The sequence below is a fragment of the Coregonus clupeaformis genome, unplaced genomic scaffold (genome assembly GCF_020615455.1).
Source record: "Coregonus clupeaformis isolate EN_2021a unplaced genomic scaffold, ASM2061545v1 scaf2154, whole genome shotgun sequence".
NCBI classification, from domain to species: domain Eukaryota; kingdom Metazoa; phylum Chordata; class Actinopteri; order Salmoniformes; family Salmonidae; genus Coregonus; species Coregonus clupeaformis.
Genome location: NW_025535608.1, coordinates 60267 through 82602, shown reverse-complemented (window position 1 = coordinate 82602; position 22336 = coordinate 60267). Strand labels below are relative to the sequence as shown.

The 22336-nt window shown below is 42.1% G+C and overlaps 3 protein-coding genes across 3 annotated transcripts; 1 reads left to right on the top strand and 2 right to left on the bottom strand.

Moving 5' to 3' along the window:
* Window positions 1–353: 353 nt before the first annotated feature.
* dgke (diacylglycerol kinase, epsilon) lies at window positions 354–8188 on the bottom strand. Its single transcript, XM_041875227.2, is given in 15 exon segments — window positions 354–1185; window positions 1547–1658; window positions 1972–2099; window positions 2446–2517; window positions 2883–2921; window positions 2923–2997; window positions 3491–3539; window positions 3860–3981; window positions 3983–4018; window positions 4447–4590; window positions 4913–5032; window positions 5223–5382; window positions 5709–6094; window positions 6096–6174; window positions 8094–8188. Coding segments are annotated over 15 exon segments (1839 nt in total). The 3' UTR covers window positions 354–963.
* Window positions 8109–11902, top strand: cunh17orf67 (chromosome unknown C17orf67 homolog). The gene is made up of 4 exons (XM_041875228.2): window positions 8109–8199; window positions 10607–10695; window positions 11070–11222; window positions 11524–11902. Exons 1-3 carry the CDS (start codon window positions 8142–8144, stop codon window positions 11184–11186), a joined length of 264 nt encoding a protein of 87 aa, XP_041731162.2. The 5' UTR covers window positions 8109–8141; the 3' UTR covers window positions 11187–11222; window positions 11524–11902.
* A 1993-nt stretch (window positions 11903–13895) lies between these two features.
* Window positions 13896–17717, bottom strand: cbx8b (chromobox homolog 8b). Its single transcript, XM_041838953.2, is given in 8 exon segments — window positions 13896–15380; window positions 15382–15428; window positions 15430–15573; window positions 15575–15667; window positions 16911–16977; window positions 17125–17190; window positions 17415–17458; window positions 17557–17717. Coding segments are annotated over 8 exon segments (1116 nt in total). The 5' UTR covers window positions 17626–17717; the 3' UTR covers window positions 13896–14794.
* Window positions 17718–22336: the final 4619 nt, after the last annotated feature.

The following is a 22336-nucleotide window of genomic DNA, read 5'->3' as shown; positions in this document are numbered from 1 at the left end:
GTCAAAGTATTGGAGTGGCCATCACAAAGGCCGGACATCAATCCTATAGAAAATGTGTGGGCAGAACTGAAAAGCGTGTGCGAGCAAGGAGGCCTACAAACCTAACTCAGTTACACCAGCTCTGACAGAAGGAATGGGCCAAGATTCACCCAACTTATTGTGGGAAGCTTGTGGAAGGCTACCCGATACGTTTGACGCAAGTTAAACAATTTGAAGGCCATGCTACCAAATACTAATGTGATGAAAGAAATAAAAGCTGAAATAAATCATTCTCTCTACTATTATTCTGACATTTCACATTCTTAAAATAAAGTGGTGATCCTAACTGACCTAAGACAGGGAATTTGTACTAGGATTAAATGTCAAGACTGAGTTTAAATGTATTTGTCTAAGGTGTATGTAAACTTCCGACTTCAACAGTATTTCACTAGGAATGGTTGACTACGTGTCCTAATAAACTCATTTTAAGAAATATAGTCAAGTAACATTTTCTTAAGACTTAGTAACCACTAACTAGTGTCTGTCCAATACAGCACATGTAATAGGGGATTTGGCCAACAAGGCAGTAACAGTGCATCATCATGAAATAGAGTAAACAAAACAAAATGTCCAGTGACTGACTTACAAATATATATTCTATCATAGGAGTCAGTGTGTCGAGGCCAATGCTTCCTCCTGAGTCAGGGACACACGGGTCCATGTTGGGAAACACTGCCAAACTATTAATACTATAGAACTGCTATAACTATGGCACAAGGGATCAGTGCAAATATACAGCCCATCCTCCACTGAAACATCTCCCTCCTTCCTTTCCCTCCCACCTTCACCACGAGGCGGGAATATGTCTGAGCTCTGGCTTATAACATCTGGGGAGTGCGCAAGCGTGGCATATGTCATAAGCATTTACCATAACGAACAAAGGAGGGGTATGGAAGAAACATTGAGGAGGTGGAACTTGGGGGCTCAGGCACGAGCAGAGGCGGGACCTGCTGGCTTAGGAGAGTCATGGGGGGCGGAGCTCTCAGCCTCGGAGGTGCTGGATTCGTCGTCGTCGTCGTCCGTCTGCTCGGCGCTGTGGTAGAGCATGAAGGCCTGGGTCTTGTGGGTGATGGTGATGGTGCACGGGCCCTGGGCCCACGGCTCCCCGTCCACCTGCATGGGCATCCGGGACGTCTTCAGCACCAGCTACAGAGAGATAGGAAGGGAGAGGTGGTAAGAGAGATGGGTGGAGAAAAGTGAAGAAGGAAAGCGGTGAGAGGTGGGTGGAGGAGAGCTGAACAGTGATGAGCACAGTAAAAGCATATTTTAAGTACATTGACATGAACTAACCACATTTAAGACAAAACTAGCAAATTACTCCATTACTTAGAAAATATGGCCATTCCAAACTGGTACTCCATCTATTCAGCTAAGGTCAAAAATGACAGAACCAGGAAGGAAACACAGAATACACCAGACACAAATGTGTCCAGTAGACCACTGCTGTCCCCTCACACTGTGGAGATAAACAGCAAGTGGTGGTGATGGAATGGTGTTGTAACCTCACCCTGACTGTGTGGGCCTGGCCCAGCCTCACCGGGTTGGCCATCTTGACTTGGATCTGAGCACAGTGGAAGGAGCCAAACACACCCACCACCTCCAGCAGCCCGTCATCCAGCCTGAGATAGAGGACAGGAGAAAAACACTTAGAAATAACAACTCAGAAAAGCTTTATAGAGCATTCATAAAGGTTTCATAAGGCCTAGATATATGCTTCACAAATCACCCTTTAGATAGCATGACATTTGCTTATGAATGACTTCTGAAGCATCTCTAAAGGCCTAATATGGAGTTTATGAAGGCTTCACAAAAAAGGACAAAGTGATCTTTAGCTTTCAGTGATAATACACAAACAACTTTTCAATGGACAGTCTGTCTGATGGTAGGGCTTATGAAGCCTTTATTGTTTCTGTGTGACCCAGTGGTGCTCACCGTGTAGGGGGGTAGGGCTCGTCCCCCATGCCCTCCCACAGACGACAGCCTCCGCCCCAGTAGCCGATGTTACACACGATGATGCCCTCCAGACTGGGCAGGGCCACCCTCTCTCCATCCAGCTCCAACTGTGGGAGCACACACACGGGCACACGGGCACACACACGGGCACACACACACACGAGCACACACACACACACACGGTCACACACAATATTATTAAATGATATGAGTATCAGCTAGTTCAAGGAGGCATCCAAGGATTACACAACGCACAAAGAATGCTTGAGTTCATTTTAAGTTTGTGACATTTACCAAGGCAATGGAACATTCTATTACATTCTTCCAGAGGCATAGAGGTGAAAGAGTGCACAATAGACATGAGGTCATTCCCTGAGGCCACTGTGTGTGTCTGTGTGCGTGTGTGTGTGTTTGCGTGCGTGTTGTTTGTGTGTGTTTGCGTGCGTGCATTACCTCAATCCTCTTATCCAGGTCTTTGCATTCTTGAACTAAGCAATCTTTGGTGCCATACATGAAATATACAGCCTAGAAGGAAAGGCAACAGTTTGACTATTCTAAAGGGGAAAGCAATATGGACAAAGGACATGTTTGAACAAATTAAATATTTTTTACATTTTCACCCAAACAACCACTCCTAGACTATTCCGAATCAGCCATTTATAGAACAACTAACCACATAATTAATATTCAGTAAGTAAAAGCATTTTCAAATGTATTTGACTAAGTGAGAAAAGTAGCATTAAAGCATTTTTTCCAAATTGATGTGTAGACCATTACACTCAAGCAACCATCCTGTATATTTCCTCTCATACTGTATGTAAATTCAACCACGTGAAGTAATTTGCATATGTTTGTTAATATTTTCAGATATGTCTTTGGCCAACTCTGACCTTGTTGATGATGCGACTGGAGAAGAAGGAGGGGGTCTTTCTCACGGTGGTTGTGGAAGTTGAGCGCCATCAGAGCATCCGGCCCCACTGAGAAATAGTTATTCATGGTCAGGACCTGATGAAAGTAGTACACACACGACTTATGAGGTCCTTTAGTGATCAAATCAATGGTTATAAACAGTGAATAATCAATCATGTAGGCTATTCCAGAAAGCAGGAGTATTAAGTTAACCAGCCAACTTTGATAAACAACCATGCAACTTGTTTTTCTGGTTAATTAAGAACGCTAAATTTGTATATTGGTTGTTGTTTGTCGAGTCAATTATACCTTGTCTATTTTAAGTCCTTTTTCTTACAAAATAAGTTATTTCAAGCAATTTCGGACAGTTAGCTGGCATACTCATTGATCTAGCTTCCTGGGACAGCCCCATGGAGATCACATGGTTGGAACATGGTTCTGGCAGTGGCAACACCAGAGTTATAGGTGTAATTCCTGTATGGGCCACACACTGAATATATACAACATGTGTTACAGAATCATATCAAAATGCAGGGCAAAATGGACAAGATCAAAAGAGGCTAGCTAGAGAGGGTGAAATGCAACTCACCTTTGGCTTACGAAAGTAGAGTCCCTTTGAGGCTACCTGAACTTTCCACCTGTTAGGAAAATGAATATAAAAATGTCATACTGGATCATTTACAACCATGTTACAACACAAATGGAACTAGGGATATTGAGCTTTGCAGCATTAGCACAGAAGGCTACGTTACATGAGCTTTGTAGCATTAGCACAGAAGGCTACAGGACTTGGATTTCGTACTATTAGAAGGCGTTACTTGAGCTTCGTAGCATTAGCACAGGAGGCTACAGGACTTTCGCTTCGTAGCATTAGCACAGAAGGCTACATTACTTGGGCTACATAGCATTGTAGCATTAGCACAATAGGCTACACAACTCCCTCTGGCTCGCCACTGACCTGTCCATCTTGACCACCTCTGCTTCAAGGACATTCCTTAGCACCTGCTCCACAGGGATCTCCCCGGCGTAGCCCGACCCCCAGCCCAGGGAATTGGACAGGTCGTTCCCCGTACCCAGTGGGCAGAATCATCACCCTGGGGATGAACTGGTCGTGGCCCTGGAGACCAATACACACACACACACGCACGTAAGCACACACACGCATGTGAAACCGACATCAGTGTGCTGCTAACAGTATAGCTTCCTCCACTGTCCCTGTCCCCATACCGGGCTTGAACCAGTGATCCTCTGCTCGCAAACACACGTGACCGCCCTTCTTGACAACGTACCACCCGTTTGAGCTATCGAAAAAGATCTAATGCGATAGCTCCATCGGCAACATTTCAAGCTAGCTGTGGAGTGAGTATGGTACGTTCTCAACTCCGTTAAAAACACGCACGCCATCTATAGACGTCTTATTCAATAACAACCAACAATAGCAGTTACGACAGTATTTTGGCACAGAGCTGCACGACTCTCGTCTGCGCCCGCCACTGTCATGTTACACATGTAAACACACACACATACACACACACAGTCCTTTACCTTGAGCTTCATGGTGTCGATGGCATCCAGCACCCAGCCCACGGTGCCGTCCCCCCCACACACCAGCACCCTCACACTGCCTGGAGGCAGCAGGGTGCACAGCTGCAGGGCCTTGGAGGGAGGCAGCTCCGACAGGTCAAACACCTGAGAGAGGAGAGGAGAGGAGAAAGGAGGGAGGAGGGAGAAAGGAGGAGAGGAGAGGAGAAAGGAGGGGAGGAAGGAGAAAGGAGGAGAGGAGAAAGGAGAGGATAGCAGACAGAAAAGGGATGATATGGGAGGAAACAAAAGGGAAACGGTGGATGGGAGGGGAGGGAGGAGATGTTTATGCATCCCACCATCACCGCGCCACCTCCACAATCACTTTAACTTGAAAGAGTGCCAATTGGGGGCTAGTTCAATTTGACCTAGACATCTTAATAATTCCATAATATGCTCCTACAGGACGCTACACAGAGGACTGACTGACCTGGACAGGGTTGAGGATGGTGCGGAATTCTCCAAGCAGAGCCTCCCCCATGTTGTTCCCACTGCGAGTGTTGGCCAGGACCAGCACTGGAGTCCAGCCACTCCCGCAGGCAGACGCCAGCTAGACATACACACACACACAGTTAAAATTAAAGTAAACAAAACCTGTTTCAAGCCACAACCCAGTCTTCTAACCTGACTCAAGAGGCACTGGCTGTTGCTAGTAATGCAACCAAACAGTCGGTCCCGATCCACCATTTGGGACACCCTAAACCCCAGACACTGACCCCTCCCTGGGTGTGACCTCTGACCTTGCTGTACTCATCGGGGTGCCTGCGGCGGAGCTTATTGACATTGTGGAGGTAGTGAGGGGGGATGATGAGGCTGCGGAACTCGCCCAGCTCACAGCGCTCCCCGTCTGACAGGCTGGGCTTGCAGTCGTCGTGCACCATGGTCTGACACCACACACACCTGCCAAGGGCCAAACACACACCCATCAGTGGATCAAGCACAATTTATGTGGCGCTAACTGTAATGTCAAGGCAAAAGATGGATAGAGTGCTGGTTAAGAATTGTAAGTGAAAGAGGTCATTATTAATTCCTGTCAATTTGCAAATAATGCAATTTCAGCTTCCCCCATGATTGAAAAATTACAAATAGCACCCTTTCTCTGCCTTTTGTGACAGAACCATAGACATAAAAGTTAACGCCTTTGCATCCCCCTGGGCTTCATTCTGATTCATGTGTCAGATAGAAACTCACACACAAATGACAGCCTAGAAGCAAAATAATATTACCTAAAGTCACACAGCTTCGGTTGGTTCCCGCATTGCTCCTTGCAGACCGCGCAGACACTGCAGAGAGGGACGTTTCCCCGGACCCAGCGGTGCTCCATTGTCCCATCCGTTTGGGACGGCGCCATAATCTCTTTGCACACAAGGCTCCGGTCGGCCCGACGCAGGCATGTCTCGTCAGCGCACACTCCGCAGCAGTCGCAGAACGCCCCTTGTAGAATGTGTTGTTGGCATACACAGCAGTAGGTGGGCTTGTTGAACAGATCGGTGCAGTGCCAACCGTGCTTGCTCTTGCGGAAGAAGTCTTTCATGTGTATTTTCCGTTTGGAGCGTTGGGCACTGCACCACAATGTAATGATCACGGGCACTACGACAGCGAGAGCGGTCCAAAAGCAGGAGTGTCCACTCTTCCCGTGACGATTGGTCGCGGTTTCCCTCGTCCCCCTCCATAGACATTCGAGGAAGAGTGGTTGGTATTAACGCGAATAAACTAATCAAATCATAGAATATCACGATAATTCACAAATATAAACATGGTGCGAAGGGCGCGTCCATCATGAAAGAACGCACAAAACAAGGCTCGAGCAAGATTGTAAACAAGGACTGCCGTGACAAATGTTGCAAAATGCGTAGCTAGACGACGACCACCAACATTTGAAATATTAGCCACCTGTTAGATATAGTGTTATTGGGCACCTGATGTGCTCCTCACCTCTCCAGCAATGACCACATTACAAGCTGATAATCCATCGTCTGTAAAAAAAAAATAAAAATATCATAATACGGAAACTCATGCCCAGGCATTTATAATATTACAGGTTGCATTGACATGACAGCTTCATTACTATATCAATAACACGACTAAACAATAGATTAATCGATAAAACATATGTACCATTGCAAACAGTAGCCTTTCCACCTAATGACCGTGTTCAAGAGCGTCAAAACCGTGTTGTATCATGGGTAATTTTGACTGACGGATCTGCAAATGATATTGAGTAGTTATTTATATAGAGATAGATATAGGACTCATCTTTGTATCTGTGCCATTATAGCGTCTGTGACAGCAAGGGCAGCGCCATTGAGGCTATCTCCATTTTGAAGTAGTCCATTTTCTTCTTCCCGATTGGCTGATTCCTGGTGACCCTGTTGGAGTCATGTCCAACCGGGTCACCAGGATGGTATCAGCCAATGAAGTTGGAAGTCCCACCCAGTTGACTACATTAAAATGGTGATAGCCCTCAATGGCGCTGCCAATGCTAAATAGTATTTTGGCCACTAGAGGGCCTCTATCATTCTCTATGGTTATTATGCTGCAAGGTGATTTGTAGATCAGTCATTTTCGACTCGCCTTTAAAGCGGGCTGCAATGTCGAACGCGTTATCAATACTCTCGTCCGTTTTAATTGGCCAATATGCTAACTGCCACCATGGCGTATGTTTTTACGTACTACTCAGCTGACTCTGCCAACTGAAAAACAGATTAAAAAACAGTTTGTTGAGTGGAAAGATGTAGAGATTTTCGTTCAATACATTAAAATATCATTACTAAGGCATCAAGGCACATCTACATAACATAATTATATTATAAACTCAGACAGAGCTTTACATTCACTGATAGGCCTACTAGGCCTATAGGAAGTTACCCGTACTCTTATATTTTGGAAAAGCAGACACATTATTTGGGCATTTCTACGTGATGATAGAAAGAAGTTGAGCAATAACTTTATTACATTACATTTGACTGGAATGACTGTTAAAAACAAGACAAGCTGTCAAAAAAATCTTGCAATACAAACAGTGACAAGGTCTATACCCTTTTCACGGCACTTCGACACCGAAGCTGGTTAGGAGACTGAGGTTAAGGTTAGGAAAAGGGTTATGGTTAGCGAAAATGCTCTCCTAACATGCTACGGAAATCACTTTGTATTGAAGTGCCGTAAAAAGAGTGTGGACCGAGGACGATAAGGCACATGTCCTAGTTTCCGGGAAACCGAGAACAAAACAGAAAACAGGCTTTGAAAAACCACATCCATTAATCCTTGACATGCTATCTCTGTATAAAATTAGTTTTGCGCGCCATCTAGTGGATAGAATCAGCATTGCAAAGTTGAAATCATCACGCTAAAACTGCAACTGGATACAGATGTCGTTCATGCTAGAAGAAAAATATAATTGAGTATGGTGTCAAAGTTCAAATTGATGGAAAAACACGTACATTGCATGCTATAATCACCGCTAAATAAATATACAAATAAATGTCTCATGCCAGAACAGCAGGCACAGTGACACTAAACAGATGTTTTCACAGTTATGTTACCCAGTTTTGTGATATTTGCATTGGGTAGGTGATGGTGACGTAAGAGGATAATTCCCTCACCTCCTACGGACCGGGGTCTCAGTGCAGAAGTAGCCGGGCAGGAGAGCTGAGACCAAGATGAAGAAGTTTGTGGCATTTTCCCTCTGTCTGGTCCTATTGACCATCTACACAGCAGGTAGGCTAATTTTGAAGAGGTAAATTGCCTTTAGAAAAATGTATTAATTAACCTATTGGTGACTTGTGAGTCTTTTGGAGGTCTCTGATAAAAATGTATCTTTGCATTTTTTTCTAAATGTTAATGCAATAGAAATGTTGTTTTAATAAAATATGAATATGCCGTTGCTAAGCAGTAATTAATGCAGTAATTTGTATGCTCAAATAATTAAATGGGTAATGAAAAGTAATTGCTGCATAATTAAACTTACATAAAAATGCAATTCAGTCATGCACAGAAAAGCAAATATTGTGTTGCCTCATTGTAACTAGTAAATATGAAACTAAATACATTTATTTTGTATTAAGACATTGCATGAAAATATGAAAGCACACACAAAAAAAATTCATGTAAAACAAATATGACAGAGTTGTTTTAACTGCATGCATATAGCTCATTTCAAATACTATATTGATATGCACCCTATTACAATATCATGTACTTCCATTTTGAAGCTCTTATCAATGCAGTTTCATAATCATTGCAAAAAGCCTGCATGAGCTCTGGGTGTTGCTTTGCCACGTCGCTGTGTGTGCCTGGCGCTGTTGACAGAGCCAGCCAGATCCATTTTCATACCCCCTCGCAGGTTGGCCTTTGGGGGTCACGTGCTCCGTGGGCCGCCCTGGCTCCCTGGGGAGTGGGGGAAATGAATGGGCACTTTGTTGCTCCACCAAAAAACAGCCTCCTGATGGTATTCTGCTGCTGCTGGGGGACAGACAGGGACAGAGCTCTATGAGACCAGGGTTGCATCTCAAATAGCACCCTATTCCCTATATAGTGCACTACTTTTGACCAGGGCCCAGTGCACTATATAGGGAATAGGGTGCCATTTGGGATGCAGACCAAGGGGCTGTTGATCTGCACCCTCAGCCTGGTACATTAGAGAGTAAACTGCTCAACATGTACTAGCCAAACAAACAGCAGCCACAGCTTCTCCCCTATATCCTCCACACACTGGGTGTGTGATGAGGGGGTTGTTGTTGATGGTTCGAAATCAAACGCAAGTTTCTCTTCCTGTTTAATGGCTGCAACTGAAATGGCAAGTCTGGAAATGTAGGTTAATGTCGTGTTTTGAGTTATAAAAGTCAAGAGCAACCAGAGAGATACAGGAGGAAAAGTGTGTGACAATAATGTCTGATATCAGGAAAATTACAAGAATATTGTTTTTGGTATATTGTGCAGAGAGTACCCTATGTCACTAATGGTTGCAATATTTTTGTTTGAGATAGATGTAGCCAAATGAAGGTTGACGTTCATTGTCATGAATCTTGCCCTGTAGGCAGAACTGAGCAATTTCCGCTAGATGGGCCAGCTGCAATGTCAAAATAGTCTATATCATAAAAATGTATGTCTTAATTTAAGGTTAGGGTTAGCGGTGTGGTTAAGGTTAGGGTTAAGGTTATGTTTAAAATCAGATATTATTTTGGTATTTATTAGGATCCCCATTAGCCGCTGCAAAAGCATCAGCTACTCTTCCTGGGGTCCACATGAAACATGACATAATACATAGTACAGAACATTATTAGTCAAGGACTGAAATACATAAATGTAAAACATCACACATAGCCTATATATCAGTACATACACACAATATATAGGTCTAATACATAGTACAGTGCAAATTACAATACAATATACAGTGCATTCGGAAAGTGTTCAGACCCCTTGACTTTTTCCACATTTTGTTACGAAGGCACTGTATATAACATAGCTGTGTCACTTCACAGTTCCCTTTGTGCAGTAAGGTGTTCTTTTATCTGTTTTTTGAAACTGGTTTTATTGCTAGCTTGAGTTACCTGGGGTGGCAGAGAGTTCCATGTAGTCATGGCTCTATTCAATACTGTGTGTTTCCCAGCCTCTGTTCTGGACCTGGGGACTGTGAAGAGACCTCTGGTTGCATGACTTGTGTTGTACAGATCGGTGTTTGAACTGTGTGCCAACTGCTTGAACAGACAGTTCAGTACCTTCAACACATCAATACCTTGCACAAAGACCAATAGTGATGCAGTCAATCTCTCCTCAACTTTGAGCCAGGAGAGACTGACATGCATGTTACTGACACTTTCCCTCTGTGTACATCTAAGTGCGATACATGCTGCTTTGTTCTGGAACAACTGCAATTTACCTTTGTCCTTCTTTGCCGCACATGACCACACAGCTGGGCAGTAGTCCAGGTGCGACAAAACTATGACTTTGTAATGACTTTGTGGCTGTGCCAGCTAGTGACCACTCTGCAGAGCTGCCTCCAGGGCAAAACGTATGACAATAAATGCCAACCTGCGTAGGCAAACAGTGATGTTGCACAGTCAACTCTTTGAAAACGAAGGGATATTGATGTCTTGTAAATGCTTTCTCTCTCTATCGCCAGATGCAAACCCAATCATCAAGGAGAGCTATGCTAAGCAACTTCTGCGGACCAAGAGGCAGAAGCCCGGCCACCCCGATGAGCCAATGAGGGTAAGGTTCGAAGTGCAAAGGGCACAATTATAAACCTGCAGCGGTGTGCTCATTCTTATAAGAATCCATAAAAAATTGTTCACTTAACGGTTACCCTGTAATTTCTTCTGTTTTGATATGATAATGAGAGCCGCTTATGGCTTGATAAATGAACAGCACTTTAGATGATATGTAGTCATACAATGAAACTGCTTGTCAACTATTTTTCTTCCCAGGTCCGTTTCATTCCAAAAAAAGAAAAAAGACAGCCCACCCCATTCATGGTTCTCTCACATTCTCTTCCCCCCTCTTTTGACTCTTGCCCCCCTCTCTCTCTCTCTCTCTCTCTCTCTCTCTCTCTCTCTCTCTCTCTCTCTCTCTCTCTCCCTGTACAGGAGCACTTGCTCCACATGCAGGTTCTGGATCAGAGGGCCCAGGAGACCAACCTGGAACACTGGCTGAACCCCCACTGCTACCCCCGCTGTGACAGGAACTATGGACACCCTGTCTAAACCCCAGTGACCCCGCCTTGACTCCTCACAGCCCAGGTCCCTGTCTGTCCGACACAACCATAAAACATGCCTGCTTGGGTCCCCTGGGTCATGTTCAGTAGGGAACAGGGTAGCAAAATGCTGTGTAACCAAAAAAGTACCAGAAAGTACATATTTTCACTCCATTTCGGACACTATTCAGTTTCGTGCCTATTGAACACAATGTACAGTACCCATAATTAGCCTATAGGATGAAGTTGCCTTTTCATGCTGATCAGTTTTGTACTTCCCTCCTGATTGGTTATAGTTAGAATTGGGGTAGGGTAAACTGATCCTAGATCTTTCTTTTTGTCTACAGGTGAACAATTTTCTGTGTGGTGGAAGGCGTTGACGGCAAGAATAATGTTGACGACTGTGATGACGACAATGAAAATGATGACTATGATAATGATATGAGGGTGAAGCAAGGAGTGTAACTCTATCACATGTATTTCATGATGAAGCCTCAGCAGGGAACATTAGTGGCCATCAGTAGAGACCAGCCATAAGTGCATGTTCAGTTTATTTCAGCAACATTAGCCTATAGGAAACGTTAAATTATGTTAACATCATAGAGGACACTTGATCAGTTTATATGTAGATATAGTTATGAAAAATGATACATTGTATTATGTAAAAAATGTTTAAAAAACAATAATTGAATAAATAATCTAATACAATAAAAAGAATGCTGGAAATATGGTGTGTTTTTTTTCTTCCGTTTTGAAATTGGACTCCTGAATAAAATATCACTACTAAAGGAATTTGAACAGGCTTCGGTCAGACTTCTTTAGAGAAAATAAAAGCTTTAACTACTAAGAAATAGAAAACTACTAAGAAAGAGAAACTGCGAAGCGGCAGGTAGCTTAGTGGTTAAGATCATTGTGCCAGTAACCGAAAGGTCGCTGGTTCTAATCCCCGAGCCGACTAGGTGAAAAATCTGTCGATGTGCCCTTGAGCAAGGCACTTAACCCTAATTGCTCCTGTAAGTCGCTCTGGATAAGAGCGTGTGCTAAATGACTATAAATGTGTCATAGGCGGTCATGTGAGATTGACCGCGCCGCTGACCCGGGGTTACGCGTGTTGCGGTCGGCCATGACCCGGGGTTACTATTGAAGTTTTGGGAATTTAACACTTTATCGCAGCTAAACTGAATGGCCGGGAGCACTGGGCTAAACGCCTACGCTGTTCTGGACATGTGAAGGGAGTAAATATATGCAGACAAGAAAAACTGTTATTCTCCGAAGTGAACGTTGTGCAATTTATTTTTAACATTGCGTAATATATAATTGAGCTGATAACATATATGGCCATATACGACTGAACCGGCACACAATTTTACATGCAATTTAAGAAATGTGTTATTGATGTTTGGGCTGCTTGGATGATTGATTGCATTTGGTCAAATTTGTTGGAAACTTTTATTGTATTATATTATATCCCCATGATTCAATGAAACATCTAACACCCAACGTATGTTTCATCTGAAGAAATTGCATTGTAGCCTATCTATTCATATTGTTCAATTATTATCTGCCACATCGAATGATTCTGCTAAACGAATGCACCGATAGGCCTACAAATAAGCAACTGAACCAACCAAGTCAATACACCAGAGTAAGCACGCAACAATCATGCAAATTGATCATTAAAATGAAGCCATAGACTATACAAATATGACCAGAGTCTTTTGTCTGGCAGATGCATTCCTGTCAGACATAAGTGTAACAGCAGGTTATAACACATTATATATTTCGTAGGCAATCTATTATAGCTCTGATGATCTATTTGGTAACATGGGTCTACCTACCTTGTGACCCCACATAACCAGCGTGTCAATTCCGCAGATACCGATGAGCGCTGGATTTTATTGGCTTATGATAAATTCAAGATTTTAGAAAAAGTTAAGGCCAATATCATTTTGCAATAGTACAATTAAATTCTTCCTGTAGGCCCAATGTCAACCACTTAAAATAATTATAGGCTACGGTTTGTTCTGTGAAGAGCTTGCAGGAAGACCTCTGAGAACAGCACAATAACATTTAAATACAATTCTATTAAAAAAACGGTCTCATTAAAATGCTTTACCAGCCGTCTCAGTCCCTACTAGCTTATTCTTTTAGCAATCTTTGTCATTTTAATATAAATAAGACAGTGAAATTAGTATTGTGCTTTTAATGAACGCAGATAGGCCAATAGATTGGAGTTGCTTTCTGATGTGTTTTGAAACAATCTAAATCATTACAAAATATATAAACCAAGGTCCCCTCTTTCTAGGCCTTTGTGGAACATTGCCAAAACGCACTCATCGGCTCTCAATGAAAAATAGGAAAACGGTAGAAATACTATTTCTCTACTATAATTGACACTACCCTATATTGCTAAGAAAATGTCATTACGAACCACGGCAAAGAAGAGGTAAGCCTATTCCTGCGGTTGGCCTATAAGTCAGAAATATGGTAAACATTATTCTTTACACTTTTTGAAATGAGGACAACAGGAAACATGCAAACTAAAGCAGCTTCCTAAGTCAAAAAATCCCATGTCAGATGTCACCAAAATATTTCTGAAACCTGTAATTGTATTAAGCATTGTATAAAGCACATTTGCAATTATCAGTCCTTTTTACAGCCAAGGCAAACCTGGAATCTTAAAATCAGTTGGAAGAAATCATCACAACCAGAAACAGAGAAAATTGCAACAAGTTTACTGGAAAGCATCTCAAAAGCAAACTGTGACATCAGGTTGTGATCATCCTGTTACATCGAAAGCATTTCATTTATATGTCCAACACAGATGTCAACGTAAAGACCTTATGTATAATATTTCAATATAGTCCTCGACAAAGACAGCGTCATAAACATCAAGCACCTTTCCCATTTTTATTAACAGCTTATCAAATCTGGAAGCAAGACCTACATCTGCACAACTACTGGCCTATAGCATTGTAAACGGTTATTTAAACTCTTATAGAGGACATGTATGTCAACAAGACATAGATTTGATTCACTTTTTATTAATCCTTCCAAAAAGTGCTTGATAAACCTTTGAAATGAATACACCTCAAATTGAAATAAATACACCTCAAATTGAAATGAATACACCTCAAATTGAAATGGCATGACCAGGAACAAATAGTTGGCCTAGGATTTCTCCATATTGATTTTCTCATTGACACGTAAATCAAATTACAAATGCGCCCACATTATACCTCTAACATTTAAATGGTACTAGCTTGACATAAATATAGCCTGTCTGACAAAGTATATTGTTAGTTTAAAAGCGGATTGTTGAAAACTAAAAGCTATTTGGAAAGAAGTAAATGCTGTACACAAGGCATGCAACTCTTTCAAATAGCCTGTGGGTGGTGAATAACTTCAATGGACTTCCTTTAATTTGGTCATTACATTTAATAGACTTCCGACTATATTATATATACACATCTGCACATACAATCTTGTAATTTGCTTTTATACATTACATAAAAACTCTGAATGATGAATGACACTATAAAGTAGGACTTTTCCAAATAACTTGATACAGGATTGACAGAGAGAGACAGAGCTGAAGAGAATTGAAATGAGAGGAAATCATCTTTTATCTTTGAAGAATCCTTGATCTGTGCTACTCTCACGGATAGTCACTGTCAAAAGGTTTGTGGTCACATCAGTCACCAGAACCTTCTCCACGTTGTTCAAGCAAGGCTTCCAAGTCACCTCGTCCATTTGGCCCAGGAGCCGGGACACAGGGATTTTGGCGATGAGGGAAGGCTTCCCCCTCTGTGGAAGCTCTTCGCTGGGTTGATGCACGTTCTTTTTGGATAGGTGCTTTAGGTGTGTAGGGGATAAGTAATTTGAGGGGCACTCTTTAGTCCTGCAGGCCTGGGAGTCAGAGCCTATTCTGTGTGAGTGCAACAAGCCCCTTTCTGGGCCGTAGTGCTGCTGTGTGCTCCCGCTAGGTACGGGCCTCATCTGCTTGTGGGGATAACCACCCAGCTCCTCCTGGTGCCTGTGGGCTAGTTTAATCACCCTCATCTCAGACCCCCTATCTTCACCACCGGACAGGCCCAGCTTGGCCAGTTTGAGTGGGCCGTATGTTGCCTGCTCCTCTGCCCTCCTCTTGGGAGGCTCTGGGGCGGCGGGAGGAGCGTTGAAGGGATTGTCCTTAAATCGCAGCTTTGGGTTTGGGCCCTCTCTTCTTGGGGACAATCACAAAGCCATCGGGGCCTGGGGGCCTCTGGAGGAATGGTGGACGGTGCTCTCGGACCGGTTCTGAGGGGCCTGACTCGCACACTCTCGCCCCTGTTGACAGTGCTGGGTGGGAAGATGGTGGGGACCACGGCCCTCAGCCCCTCTCGGGCTCTGGGGGTAGATGACAGGCTCTGGTGTCGGGTAGGTGACGCGTATCCCGCGGACCGCTTCGCTCCTGAACTCGTACGATTTGGATTTAGCTTTAGCTTCAGCCTAAACGGGGAAGGAAACCAGAGAAGAACCACTTTTGAACTGGGGAAAATCTTATCAACAACAAAGATGGAACATTGAAAGTAGTCTATTGACGATGGCAATATGGGCAATGTTTTTCCACTCTCCAATTTCAGTGGGTATAATGTTCTCTTTTATAAAGACGGTTTAAAATGTCAGCTGAGGATACTCTTTATTTGTCATTACAGATATATAATAAGAGTATGCCAGCAGCTTTATAATGGCTTAATCAATAATATGCACTTGCAATTAGCAAAACAATGTTATAACAAGGAGTAAAATTGTAACAATACATGTACAAAATGATAAAGGAAGACAGTAGACAAAATCTTCACTTGGCATAATATCCCCTGAAGAATTTACAGGCTACACCAGTTCGTTAGCATTTTTATATTTTCACAATAGTTACTTGTTATATATGTCTTTTCAGCTCAGTTTGAAAACAGCTATTTACAGGCCTTGGAGAGAACCTGCATTCTAAAATATTAAGCAATTTTCATGGTCAGCTCTCCTGAAAAGACTGGTGCATTCGTTTGATGACGTCTTCAGATTTTAAGATTTCTTTATAAAACCAATCTCATGCAAACTTTTGATATTAGCTATAACGATTGCTTTACTGATGATTACACGTCAAAACGTCATAACTTCTAGCCCTGCCGAATGATCGATGCACGCCAGAATAGATTAACCCTCGCTTTTATAAGCACATTTTATGTCACACGTGTAGGCCTACATTGACTTCATTTCGAATTGTAAACAATTAACCTGGCATGTGTATTGATCAATTTGGCTACCTGCCAATCCAACCAATTTACCATGATTCGGTTCAATTCGTAAAAAAATTAAATTATACTATTTGAGGTCCATTAGCACTAGCCTAACTAACTAATTTCCCTAAATACACATTCACACCTCCACAAATACACATCCAGCACGAAATATTATTTTGCCTTAATACCGGTACACAAAAGGTGATTCTCATGGGAAAACTTGACATGTGGATCCTTCAAACTTGCATATTTACATGTCAGTGCAACAACAGCTATATATTAACCAGATGAAGACCCTGTGGATACATAGTGGGTGGAGACTGTGGTATGTTTACATGCCACATGCTAGAAATCGTGTCCAACCATGCAGCCCAAAATTCAGTAGATTCCACAGTATCATTGCGTGTTGGATGGATTATTTTCAACAATGCATGCATGCATATCAACATAGCTACCTTAACCAGGAATGTCTTCGGTTTCGGTCCTCTCTTTTTGGGCCCAAAGAGTTCCCTTTCGCGCTCCCTGAAACAGCAAGACACCCATTTTGAGTATCAAGAGAGCGAAGTGCAATAGGCGACTTGCCTGACGGATGCATTTTATTTTGCTGTGCTGCTAACATTGCATGCAATGAATGTACAACATGAACAGGCCCATATCCATACAATTTACCTCTCTTCGAAAGCGACGAAGAGGCGGGAGTCCAAGATATTTTCCTCCGGTTCCCAAGTGCTAAATCTATGGAGAAAAATACAATTGACAGGGGTTCATTTTCCACCACATTGGTAAAGCAAGCATAGATACGGGCTATCGTTAGCTAGCTTGCTAACACTGCCAGCGTGCTGCGCTGACTTTGTCACTAGCAGATGCCACCTAGCTAGCAAGCAACCGAACGACAGTTAGCAGCCAGCAACATCCATTTAGAAGCAAGGTTCGCTAGCATTGAATTCAACGCAACTTACTTCGGTGACCAGCCCTTCCATTTCACAAGGTATTCCATTCGACCCTGCATGTCATCAGAAATAGAAAAAGAACGCTTCGTTAGGGAACAGCAGTGGCGCGTGAAAATAGATTATGCATGTTAGGAAAATGTGTTTCACATACTCTCCTTATTCGCCGTTTGATGATAGATTCGGCAGCGAAAACCCGTTCCCCAACTGCAGACAGCTCCATGTTTACTTCAATCCAGCTACCGTTAGCTAAAGCTTGGTGGTGAACGCTAGATATTTTTTTCTCCTGTCTCGCGGAGTGAATTCCAGACAGCCCATAATACTCCTGCACAGAAAAGACGTCATCAAAAAAATTCATGTGTTGCCTAGGAACCGCATTCGGTGGAACCATTTAGAGAAAGCCCATTGGTTTAGCCGTTGCTACGTGCCCGCGGTTGCTAAGTGAGTAGGCGGAGCGTCCACTTATGAAAATTCTTGAGGGGAAAATGGTGGCTTTAGCGCGGTGGATCAATTACTCGGATTATTCGGGGATCTTTAAAAACATATGTCGCCAGATATTAAACGCAGAACATGTGCAGAATGAAAATAAATGAACAATGTGAGCAACGTTCCTCAAATGTAATACGCTAAAGAGGTGAAGGAATGCAGATTGGACGTGTGCACATTTCAGGTATCAGCTGAACTGTCACACAAGATTTCAGTTTAAAGTGCTCCTAATCAATAGCCTACAGTCATGGTAAGGTAAATTGTATGAGGAGACTAGGAGACAATATAGGCCTAAAGGAAATGTCCTATGTCTAAATAGAACATAAGCTATAGATCACATATATGTGCAATAGTTTATCCTAATTTCCAGTTCTCTTGATCCCTACAAGCAGCGTCATGGGTGTTTTTGTTTTTTCTTTCTTTCTCTCGCTATAAATGCTGTCAATTATAGTCTCCATTCAGTAGGCTATTCGTTTCAACCTAAGCTACAGTTTCCATACACATTTGACTCCATTCAACTAACACAATCGAAGATGTCTAAATGTGGGGATCAGAGAACACATTGCACCTTTAGCCTAGTCATAAGTCTTTACCTAATTTATAGCCGTTAAAGTGTTTGAGTCGGCTATTGCCATCAAACTGTTAGGTAGGACCTCAAACAAAATGAATTAACTGAACATAAACTTTAGACTAATCGGGAAAAGAATGTAATTATAGCCTACCAAAAAGTTGAGCGAAACAGAAATTGGCCTATTGTTTGAGTTAGGGTATGGAAGTAGGCCTATGTAGCCTAATTAATTGAGTAGGGCCAGGCTTCATATGGAAAAACAAAAGCTTAGAATAGAGCTTGTATGCCTATGCATGGGCCTCATTTAGGCAAAATATTTTAAACTCACAACATCAAGTGATCATAACACAACCGCTCAACAAGGGATATATTTAGGTCTATAAATTCCACGAATCCGTCACTTACAATTAAGCATAAAATCACGTCCGTTGCGGTCTCTAATCATTCAGTCATGGAAAATGTGGTCGCTGACTTGAAATAGGTGCTTTAAAGAATTAGCTTACTTTCACTACGATCTGCTCAAATAATTATACACATGTGTAATAAATCACGCCATCCTGTTGTTTACACAGCATAAATCAGTCAGCTAGGCCTACTGCGTTTATCCACGTTACAGCAACAACTGAAGGGGTATGTGGAATATATAGGCCATATGTAAAAGAAAGACAGGTTTGTCAGACCAAAATAGATAAAATAATAATAATAATATCCTTGTATTTATCATTATTATTAATTGGATAGGCCTACATATTTATTTTCATTGTTTATTTATTGTATTATTATTATTATTAATAATAATAATAATAATTATAATAATTATAATATTATTATTATTGTTATTATCTTTATTATCTTTATTATGTCAATATTATTTCTCAAAATTAAAATTAATTTGGCATTATAGCACAGATTCAAATGAACACCATCCAGACAAAGACGTGTCAGATCGGAAAAGGTCAATTTCAATAATGTCACGCGTGTTGGACTATTGTCAAACTTTCCATTAATTTGTCTATGTATTAATTTGCACTGCATCCAACTAAAGGTTAAACTCACAACACCAATTGATTGGCGGCAGGTAGGTTAGACGAGCCAGCAACCGGAGGGTTGCTAGTTAGAAAATCCCGAGTCTGGCGAGAAGTGAGCTGGCAACCGGAGGGTTGCTTTTAGGCCTATCAAATCCTGGATTCCATTGCCTGCCGTTGTGCCCTTGAGCAAGGCACTTAACCCCCTACAACAACAGCTCCCCGGGCGCCCAGTGTGGCAGCCCCCCGCACCTCTCCAAAAAACCTGTAGGCCTATATGTAGGGGTTGGGTTAAAAGCGGTTGGACCTTGTGTCGGACCTTGTGTTGGACCTTGTGTTGGACCTTGTGTTTGACCTTGTGTGCAATTGACCAATAAAGTGATCTCCTTAATCTGACAGCTATTTGGTTGATCACACATCTACAGATCATTCGCAAATATCTTTAATTGAGGACTAACAATAACATATCCATATCCTCTTGAAACTTCTCATTAATTCAGACCTCATCTCCAAGTTCCCTTAAAGAAAACAGACTCCAAAAGTTCAGATTGATTTTCATACAAGATTATAGGCCTACATTATGAAGTAAATTACACGAACAAAAATGGCATTAATTTTAACACAGACATCCTTCCATTTAAGAATATTGGCTTATATGAATGATGATTTCCTAATTAGGTTGATCTATGCCTATTCATATAAATAAAACCATTTTAGGCCTATTTCAGATAGGCTAATCAATCGGATAATATTGCTGTTAAGGTCAACACATGAGTTGAGATGGACGCACAACCATTTGACAAAAAGTATATTGATTAAAATATATCTCAGTTGTCGGCCTTTATTAGGGTCAATGTTTATTTGCACATGTGAGGAGCGACAAAGTTTTCTACAACTTTGTTAATGGCATTGTCTCATTTCAATACGTTTGCATTGTCAAAGCATGCAAACATCACGAAAGCCTTAATCTTAGACTATAGGCTTTTTCTCTCTGGGATCATTTGGCCCTCGTGAACAACTAGTTTAGGATAAAACTCGTATAGGCCTAAAATATAACATTGTTTCCCTGGAAGACCCAGCCAGAATCTATTTCAAATAATCTGATCCTGACAAATAAACAATACTAAAACACCCTTTTTCCGATTGATCGACAGGAATGGAGAGAAGAGGGAGGCCTATAATTGAACAACCTAACTGAGATAGCCTAATGGTTGTTTCAGTGTAGCATGCATGTCCATTTTAATTAATAAACGTCAGGCTCAGTGGACCACCCTAAAGCTTAGAGACATGCAGGTCCATACAGCCTGTAACACAAAGCAAATCTCAAATGCTGACCGCATGCCTAAACCACGAAACAGACTCTTCATTGCTTAATTAGACGCCTATAGGTCAATCTTGAGCCATTGGAAATGACAATAGGCAAATGGCAATATTGCGCTGACAGGCTGCAATGGATAGGCTGCAATGGATATGGGTTGAAACAAAGGACCCCCTTCTTTGCCAATCAATGCATGTTGTTTGCAACGCCAGAGTTGTGGGTTCGTTTCACACCGGGACCAGTATGAAAAAATATGTATGCACTCACTAACTGTAAGTCGCTCTGGATAAGAGCGTCTGCTAAATGACTAAAGTGTAAATGTAAATTGCATTGTTTGTTATGAAATCAATTAGGCCCACGATGGCCCCCATGCAAACACATCAACATCTAGTCAATTACAAGCAATTTCCTAATGTAAATGCTCTCAACATCCCCGTTGAGATAGAAGCAGTACAGGGCAGACATGCAGAAAATCGGCTAGATAGGCTATTGAACCATCCCTCATGTTATTATTCGTCATATGCATTAAAATTTGGTTTTCATTTTGTCTCTTGTATTTTTCCACAAGCAAACATGATGCCAGTAATGCATTTTGTGCATCGCTGCACGGGAGGAAGACGGGCTGCGGGACTCCTTTTATGGGGTAAGCGTTGGTCTCGGCGTGACTGCAGTGCAGCAGCGGTTGCAGCCATATATGGGTGCATGGTCGACCTGTTAGAAGATTATTGGTTCGCTCGTATCTGGGCAACCGCCATTACCCAGTGCTCAGCAAAGCAAAAAACGAACATCATGCAAAGGCAAGGACATCACGCGCAAGAGGAAGAACGCGTCTTAATTTATCCTCTCCCATGCAGCGCACGCGAACACATAATTGCCACAAGTGCGCACTTACGCACTCTCTCTCTCTCTCTCTCTCTCTCTCTCTCTCTCTCTCTCTCTCTCTCTCTCTCTCACACACAGTTATCATGCATTGCAAGTCCTCTGCGCTTATTAACTATTTTTTGTGAGGTTTGCATAACAACACAACTTCTTGGGGCTAGTTGTCTAAAAGCTTGGCCAACATCTGTCACAGTTTGCATCGGACATAATTAAAATGTCACCTTTATTTTCGTCCAGTTAGTCATTAAAGGACGTCACATCTATAACCAAAACCTTCAAGGTATTTTCATTATGCCTATAACCGAGATCATATTGCCATGCACACAATTGTGCCAACACAAAAGTTTACTCAAGGTTACACTTCTTGCTGATAAGGAGGAGGGATGTGGAATGTGTGCGCAGAGGGAGAGAAAGAGGCATAGGCAACTTCTTTTTGTTTCGATAGAGCTTAATTGTATAAATTATAGGGCCAGCCAAGGTATCTGTGAAAATAAACGATTGTACAAAATGCCACCGAGTTTCATTTGATTACAAACTAATTAAATCCACCAGACCCAAATCGTTACCAAATATAGACTAGCCTATTCATAATGTAAATAATTTCCAAACATAATTTAGAACAATATAATTCATATACAACATTGAAAATGTATGCACT

Bases quoted from the DNA above. Each gene is read 5' to 3' on its own strand.
- cunh17orf67 (XM_041875228.2), top strand. From the start codon at position 8,142: ATGAAGAAGTTTGTGGCATTTTCCCTCTGTCTGGTCCTATTGACCATC. The intron at 8,200-10,606 runs GTAGGCTAATTT...CTCTATCGCCAG, and splicing joins ATTGACCATCTACACAGCAG to ATGCAAACCCAATCATCAAG. The intron at 10,696-11,069 runs GTAAGGTTCGAA...CTCCCTGTACAG, and splicing joins ACCCCGATGAGCCAATGAGG to GAGCACTTGCTCCACATGCA.